Source organism: Lupinus angustifolius, chromosome LG03 (genome assembly GCF_001865875.1).
Source record: "Lupinus angustifolius cultivar Tanjil chromosome LG03, LupAngTanjil_v1.0, whole genome shotgun sequence".
Classification (NCBI taxonomy): Eukaryota; Viridiplantae; Streptophyta; class Magnoliopsida; order Fabales; family Fabaceae; genus Lupinus; species Lupinus angustifolius.
In genome coordinates this window covers 11,615,116-11,624,435 of record NC_032011.1, presented here as the reverse complement: position 1 = coordinate 11,624,435, position 9,320 = coordinate 11,615,116, and the positions used below count along the sequence as shown (strand labels likewise).

Here is a 9,320-nt window from a genome sequence, read left to right as displayed (position 1 = left end):
TACATCAAAATCAGCAAAATATTTTGAACAAAGAATTTGTTGAGTGTACATTAAGGATGTCAAGGGGTGGGCAGACAAGGGTAATGACTCATCATGCTCATAGTCACACTTATTTATTGGTATGTAGTAGATATTTGTGGATTCCAAAAGCTTTTAAATTTAATCATATATTATTTAAGTTATAATAATTATAAAATATAAAAGTAATATTTAATGAATAGTAATATATATATATCATAAATTTATTAGTATAGTTTAATTGCTAAAATTTATTATGAATAGTAATATATATATCATAAATTTATTAGTATAGTTTAATTGCTAAAATTTATTATTAAGTGATAAAAGTAGATAATATATAATGTTGAAGTAATATTATATTATATGAGCATAATATTTATGTATTATCAATACAAAAATTTATTAACATTTGATATATTATTCATCGTTCACTTGTATTACTTTTTGAAAATATAATAAAAATTAAACATAAATAATAAATAATGCAATAACAATATATAAAACCCATGCATCATCAATGTGTAATATTATAATATATACAATGTTTAATTAAAAATAAATTTATAATTATATATATATACATATCATAATACTTATACCCAAACACAAACTATTATTGCCAATATCCTGCTATAAGAATAAGACTCAGAGTCCTTCCCATATTTACTCCATCCTATATTATATCCCATCCTTTAGCTTCTCCACACACTTCTCTTTATTTCAACCAAACTTTTCTCCCTCCAAATATATCTCTTCCTCTTCCTTCCTCTCCCGTGAAGAAAAGAAAAGGAAGAGATAAGGGAATTCACAATTCCAGAGTGAAAAAACACGAAATAAAGAAAGTCCCATGGTCGAAACAATGCAACAGCAGCAACAACATCACGTATCACCTTCTCTCAGTTTCAGGCTCACCAGCTACTCTTCATCGGAGACCCTTGCCGAGATCGCCGCCAGGGTCATCGAGGAGCTCCGGTGGGACACACATCATTCCATTTCCGACGGCGAAGAACCTTGGGAAAACGGTGATGCTATACACGACAACGATACAAACAAAAACGACAACCACGACGATGGATTCGATTTCACGTTTGTTCCTAGAGAACCAAACACTTCACCCGTTTCAGCAGATGATGTTTTCTACAACGGTCAGATCAAACCGGTGTACCCAATCTTCGGCCGCACACCAAACGACACCGTTTCGGTAATTAACAACCCGAACCAGCATCAAACCGCTGAGGACACAAAACGACGTCGTTTGCCTCTACGGGAACTGATGTTCGAGGAGTGTGAAACGTCGTCGTTTTCGTCTTCAACAGACGAAAGCATAGACCTAGAGGACGTTAAAGAAGAAAACTACTGCGTGTGGACCCCACAATCGGTTGCAGTTAAGGATCGAAAGAAGAAGATAAGTTCAACGGGCTATGTTTCGAAACGGTGGAAGCTTCGAAACCTTGTTCTTGGGAGCCAGAGCGAGGGGAAGGAGAAAGGAAGCAAGAAGAGTGATACGGTGGCGAATCGTAGCTCCGGCGACATTATCGATAGGGCGTTGGTGAAAGCGGTTAAGGATGGAGAGCAGATTAAGATCAAGTCGTTCTTGCCTTACATGCAAGGATTGATCGGACCTTTCACACAAGTTAAATAAATTGGTATTATTATTATTATTTAGTGAAATCTATGTTTTTGTTTGTTTTGTTTGTTTTGTTCAATCTTTTGGCTTGGGTATTCTGTAATTATTATAGGCAATGAGTTATATCTTATAGAATAATCATATATTTTCATGCAAAATTCTTTTACAATTTTTCTTATACTATAAAAAGAAGGTTATATATGTCTGTTGTAAGTATAAAGATTCTCATAAAATTATTTTATATGGTAAAAATGTTAATTCATTATATACAAAAAGATAAAAATATCTTATAATATTATATTTTTGTTTTATTTTTATAATAATTGTTTTTTTAATAATTAATAAATAAAGTATGATATTGTAACATAGGTTAGTTTTTTATTCAGGATATATAATGCAGCTATCAATTATTTATTTACCGTGTAATGTAAAATTTTAAGGGCTGTTTTTTTTAATGAAGTTATGGTGGGATTTAGATTGGATTAACTTTTATATTGTATATATTGTGTCGTATTGTTTATCCGTTTGTTGAATTTAGAAATAATTTTTTTGGTTGAGGTGAAACAATAACAGACAAACTTATGAATCGCTTCTAAAGAGAATAAATGCTCCACGTTAACGGGGGAGAACTTAATGAAACTGCTACCTAGAATTGTCTGAACAACAAAATATTGCGCATTAATTTCCAGAGTATCCTAACATATCTATAAACTGAGTTGTAAGAAAAGTCGTGAAATATCTATAATAGTTGAACCTTCACATTTTGGTGGTGGACCAAGCCTATAAATAAGCAATCATAGATGTGAACATGTATGCTAAGTAGCTGTGTAGCCATCTCTTCTAGAAGCTCTAGGTAATTAGCTTGAGAAAAACATGCATGAACATACAAACGTTACATCGTATTTAGATATAAATATATTTATGTTTTTTTTAATATTATCATTTATGATTAAATTTTAATTAGAATTAAATTCTTAATGTATTGCCGATAGTGTATTAGTTGGTTGTACGTATATATGTCTCGAGTCTTTCTTAATCAGCTTTCCCGGCACAAAAAATTTGTTTCTGTTGTCCACTTCTAAAAAAATATCATCTATTATAGAAGAGTCGGTTACATTTGGTCAAATACTATTACTTGATATATTTTTATCAACCAGACAAAAAATCCTTTATCCATATTAAATCTTTTTCACAACCTAGTTGAGCTATAGTTAGAACTGTTCAACCATTTTTTATTCATATCCAATTTTTTTCTAAAGAAAAATGACTTTTGGAACACAAAATCTAAAATGACCATTTTCTTATGGACTAAGGACTTTTGGGACATACTAGAAAATATTTTCGAAGAAAATGGAGTTGAAGAAGAATGTGCAAAAAGACACAAATATGTTTTTTATTTTGCAAAAAATCTTGGCAAAGACTATTTTTCCAAGAACAATGGGAACTACAACAAGAGGTGAACATAGACCTGATTGGGAGGGGTTAAGGCTTGTTCTTACCTGACCTTAAATATTGGTTGAGTCATTCTTTTGAACTCAGACCCGACTCTAGACCCTAAATATTAACCGGGCCAGCCTTTAAACCCGACCTGTCCCTAAACCAAATTAAATATAATGCACACTCATTTTAGATAAAGACTTCTCAATATTATTTATTATTATGAATATGTAATTGACAAATAAAATAATATATGTATATATATTATTATCATGTATATATGATGAGAAAATAGAGAATCGATGATAGTTTTGACCAAAATGTATCATTAGTCTATACACATTTAAGTATAAACACATACAAACACGATAAGTGAGTGACCATAGGACAGGTCGAGTCATGCCTGGTCCCGACCCTAAATATTGGTCGGATCTATTTTTTGAACCCAAAATTGACCCTAGATCCTAATCAGACCCTATCCTATTCGGTTCCGATCATAATTGGGCCGTACTAGATGAACGGATAGGACCGGGTCTTGCTCACCCCTAGCTACAACTGCCAAAAAGTATAAGATATACTTAATCAAGGGAACTCATCAATTATTTAAAAATAGTGTCATACTTATAAGAACAATGGTAGAGTTGGCAAGCCAACTTTTACTACTATGATATGTAATATGTTGATGGTCTAAATATAACTTACTTGGTATAAGTCAATTATACGTATAAGGATTTAACGTGATTTTCAGCTCAAACTCGTGCATCATAGAAAAAAATGATATCATTAGACGATTTATCCTTGAAGGTGAAATGTCTTATTGTTAACTGTTGAGTTTATTCAAGTGTAAAGTCCCACATTGGATATGCGGGAAGGAGTGAAAAAGTTTATAAGTAGGAAAGACCCATGGAACTAATGCCTTAAGGTTTTCGTTCAAGACGTGGTGTCTCACTTGTGACTCTTCACTCTTCCCATGCCCATATAACAATGAAACTCTCCGGTGGTTGGAGGCTCCCCAGTCGTAGTCTGGTCCAAAAGTGGTATCAGAGCCGATGGTTCGGCTGGGACATGGTGGACTCAAGGGGGAGCGGACCGGAAAGTGTGTGGTACCCACACTTAAGGGGGAGATTGTTAGGTTTATTCAACTGTGAAGTCTCACATTGGATATGCGGGGAGGAGTGAAAGAGTTTATAAGAAGGAAAGACCCATGAAACTAATGCCTTAAGGTTTTGGTTCAAGACGTGGTGTCTCACTTGTGACTCTTCACACTTCCCATACCCATGTAACAATGGAACTCCCTGGTGGTTGGAGACTCCCTGGTCGCAGTCTGGTCCAACAAGTTGTATCAGAGCCGATGGTTCGGTTGGGACATGGTGGCCTCAAGGGGGAGTGGACCGGAAAGTGTGTGGTACCCACACTTGAGGGGGAGATTGTTGGGTTTATTCAAGTGTGAAGTCTCACATTGGATATGCGGGGGGGAGGGGGGGAGTGTAAGAGTTTATAAGAAGGAAATGTCCATGAAACTAATGCCTTAAGGTTTTGGTTTAAGACGTGGTGTCTCACTTGTGACTCTTCGCTCTTCCCATACCCATGTAACAATGGAACTCCCTGGTGGTTGGAGGCTCCCCGGTCGCAGTCTGGTCCAACATTAACAATTATGATGCATGTTTGTGATAGGAGAATAACTGACATTTAAATAGATCATTTAAATAAATTGATCAAACATTACCTTGTAGTTGATTTTGTTAAACTAAAATTTGTTAGTGACAAATTATGTGACATATGTCAAAAAAGCAAACTAACTAAAATTTCTTTTAAACCAAAATAAATTGTTTCAATTACTAGACCATTACAATTATTGCATATAGATTTTTTTGATCCATATCGGACAAAAAGTTTTAATGGAAATTATTATTCTTTTGTGACAGTTGATGATTTTTCATGATTCACTTGAACATTGCTTTTCATGTTTTTATAAAATATGCAAACCATTTCCAAAATGAAAATTCCATTGAAATGTCTCATATTATAAGTGACCAAGAGGAGAATTACAAAATGCTATTTGAGGAATTCTATGATGAAAATTAATCACAAAACTTTTCAGCACCTAAAACACCACAACAAAAAGGAGTTGTAAAAATAAAAAATAGATTCTTGGAAGGAGTGGCTAGACCAATGCTAAAATAAACAAATCTACCTCAATACTTTTAGGCTGATACCATTAGTATTGCTCACAATGTTTCTAACTGTGTTTTCATTTGACCTATTTTAAAGAAAACCCCTTCTGAACTTTAAAAAGGAAGAAAACCTAATATTATTTCCTAGCATGATTTTTGTTTTAAATGATTTGTTATAAACAATGGAAAAATGTTCTTAGTAAATTTGATGGTAAATCTGATGAAGAAACTTTCCTTGATACTCAATTTTCGGTTGGAAGACCGGCTCTACGACTTAGGAAGAGATGAACTCGATTTCTACCTCTCCCAATTGATTTGGAGTCGTCACTATGGTTTTTGCGGTTAAAACATAGAAAACTCTCTTTTATGCCCTATTTAGATAATATGGTCTTTTGAACAAGAGTTTTGAGCTTGGGAGTCGATTACGGATCAGAGAAGGTATTAGCACCATGTCTGCTCGTATTAAAACGGTACAATTGCTTACTATATGGACTTGTATACTCTTAAACAAATTTATTTATTAAAACGAAATATTTTATTTTTATATTTGTGTATGACAAGAGTTCATCATGCTCCTACGTATCTCTAGATGCAATAGGGAAATCAAGACTACGTAGTTCTTGTTTGAAAATGATTAGTTGATTTGAAAGTATTGATAGATTTGCCTGAGTTGATTTTTATTGATTAAAAATATTTATAATATATGTTTGTTTTAAGTCGTACTAATAGCTTAGAGACATGGTGTTGGTCGTAGACATTCTTCACATTTTCAGAGAAGTTAGAGACGACTCGAACCATGACCATACTATAAAAATTTCATGATTAATTAAATGATAAGAATTATTTTATTATATGAAATTAATAGCTTAGAGACGACGTTGGTCGTAGATCTTCTTTCTATTTTCAGAGAAGTTAGAGACGACTCGAACCATGGCCTTACTATAAAAATTCCATAAAATTCATTTAGGTGATAAATAGTTTTTAATTTTTAATTTTATATGGAATTAATAGCTTAGAGATGGTGTTGGTCGTAGACCTTATTCCCATTTTCAGAGAAGTTAGAGATGACCCGAACCATAACATTACTATAAAAAATCCATAATTAATTAAGTGATAAATTTTTTTAAATTATTTTTAATATGAAATTAATAGCGTAGAGACAATATTGTTCGTAGACCTTCTTCCCATTTTCATATAAGTTAGATACGACTCAAACCATGACTATACTATAAAAATTCCATTAAGATTAAATAGGTGATACGATACTTAAACATTAAAAAATGGATTTTGTAACGAAAAATAAATAACATATAATAAGACATAATAACTATTAAGAATAGTATACCTATTATTAATTTTTTGCAATTTTGATTATTTAATTATAATGCCTACAATTTGTATTATTAAAAAGGTGTTAAAAAGGAATAATAACAAATAAGATTAAAAGAGAGTGGAAAAACTTACCTAAGGTGCAATTTAGATGCCAAGTATAAAGTAGCTAGACTTCTTTGAAGCCAAAGCCTTCTCACCCATATGAGCCTTTAACCAAACATAACAGTATGGACATTTAATATTCTAGCGCTATGATTATTAGCACTTGAAACTCCACTGTTAAATTCCTCTTTAGCAAAAGCATAAAGATGGTTTTCAAGCTTTTATAGACCAATGATGTTAGTGGCTCCATCAACAATAAACATCAGTAGAAGTTCCCGACATGAATGCATCATTCCTTTTCTAACTTGTCTTCCCTTGTTATGATTTATTCCAAGAAGTAATAATCCTTACCATGTTATATATTCTTCCTCAAATTCAAATGCTAATCTGTGAATCCCATCAATTCTTCCATCATTCAAATTATAACTTCATATGAAAATGATGATTCCTTTGAGATTTGTTATTGAAGATAATTTATTGTTTCACCAAGAGATATAGGAAGCCTATGCTTCTCCTTGAATGCAGGAATTACTAAGGAAATATAGTTTGTTACTAGATTGAAAACGTATGAGTAAGATGTAAGACTAAGATTACAACTAGGGGGGAATTAGTTGACTTAAAATTATGGTCATTTTTTCTGCAAAATTAAGAGTTAAGTGCAGCTGAGAAATTATGCAGAAAATTAACAGATAAAAATCAAGAGATAAAGGAGAAGAGAGTACCTTCTTGTCCACCAAAGGATACGTCCAGTACTCTTGCAGCACAAGAGATTTCTTCACTAGATATTATGAGTTGTAATTACAATATCTCACCCCAAGACTTCTATGTACCTTATACACTCAGTAATACTTGTATCACTCTTAGAAACACCTTTTCCAAGTGACTCTATCCCCTTTATTATCACACCTTTGTGAAAGAAAGTAATTTGCAATAACAATGAAGAATATACAACAATGACAGAATTGCCTATACAAGTATGAAATGTAATACCACTTGCAATCCAATAACTCTTTTGTATACTAAGTAATAATGCTCTTATAGTTTGTAAAAATTTTGAAACACTTTACTTAAAAGCAACTCAGAAAATTCACTTTGAAAGTTTAAGAGCAAGTTGCAATAAGTGCAGAAAAATGTTTCACAGAATTTTTAGAATTAACTTGAAAGTTTGTGTAAGAGTTGTGTGAGAGTTATGTGTGTGTTGAACATGATTTTCAATGCCTTTAAATAGGATTTCCAACCAACTATAACACCTCTTAGAAATGGTAGGAATTGATTGGAATGAAACTATTTCGTTTGGGTTAAAAACCATTCGCTTTGAAATCTGAAAACTGGTGCAACAACTCTCAGTAATCGATTATATGCTTCGATAATCTATTACCCAAACTTAGTGTCCAACTGAGCATTTAAAATCTAATTAGAGTAATCGATTACAACCTTGAGTATTCGATTACCCAACTTTGCCAGAAATGGGTAACATGCTACCCATATACAACAATTGATTACCCTGCACAATTTTTGTTGGATAATTGGTTTTCCCACTCATGTAACTTGTTACGTAGATCCAATAACCTGCTGTTACACACTATTTTTGAAAATTGTTTTGTTTATACTTGAAGTGTTTCAATTTTCTTTAAAAATAGTTTGAGCATTACTACTATTGTATATTCAAGAGTATAGGATAGAAATACCTATTTAGACTTAGACTAATTTGTCTTGGAGCTTTGTCTTTTTTGTCTTCATAAGTATTCTTCCTTTTCTTCTTTTTGGTGATGTTGGTGTCTTCATCAAAATTGTGCCAAGGTCAGGAGCAAAGATCTTCTTCACAATCTCCCCCTTTTTGATGATGACAAACCAATATCTTCTTGAACAGTGTAGTTTTCCGAGAGCAGCATAATTTGAGATTTGTTAAGATGAATTGAGTATGCTCCCCCTTTCATTTGGAGTTATATGCATTAAATAAATTTGACAGAAAATACACTTCATCCAAGTTTTCTCCCCCCTTTGACTTCATCAAAAAGTAGAAAAGCCAAGAGTTTCTAGCATAATATATATACAACATACAATATGAATATGACAAGCATAAAAGTAATCATAAAAGGATATCACATAATAGAAAGTTAAAACATTGTTCAAACCATAACAACAAAAACAACAAAATAACAGCAAATTGTCCAAATCTAGGATATCATTGCAACCAGAAAATCCTAACAATAAAGATAATCTAAGACTTAGGCTCAGAGTTGTCTTCATCAATGTCCATGATACTCATCTTAGAAGAGAGACAATGAAGTTCAAACTGAATTTGTTGATTCTGAGCATCAAGAGCATCCATCCGGTTAGTGATGTAGCCTCGAAGAGAAAACAACTGATTCATAATCATCTGATTTGAAGGCATGACAACAGATGAGGAAGATGAAGCATGAAACTCAGAAGGTTGAGGTTTAGAAGGGTTAGGATTGGTAGGTTTTGGTTGATCATCAAGTGCACTGGGTTTATCAAATCGATGCTTATAGGTGCGACGGTCAATAAGATCTATGGAGAAACCCATTTTGTGGGCAACTTCCACATCAATCTTGCTTTCGTGAAGATTTAGAGCGACCTTGGTTTCAACATTAGTAGAAACACCG

General features: G+C 32.8%; 1 protein-coding gene across 1 annotated transcript; it reads left to right on the top strand.

Moving 5' to 3' along the window:
• On the top strand, positions 680-1,814 carry LOC109343377. Its single transcript, XM_019581619.1, has one exon. The coding sequence runs from the start codon at positions 869-871 to the stop codon at positions 1,661-1,663; it is 795 nt and encodes a 264-aa protein (XP_019437164.1). The 5' UTR covers positions 680-868; the 3' UTR covers positions 1,664-1,814.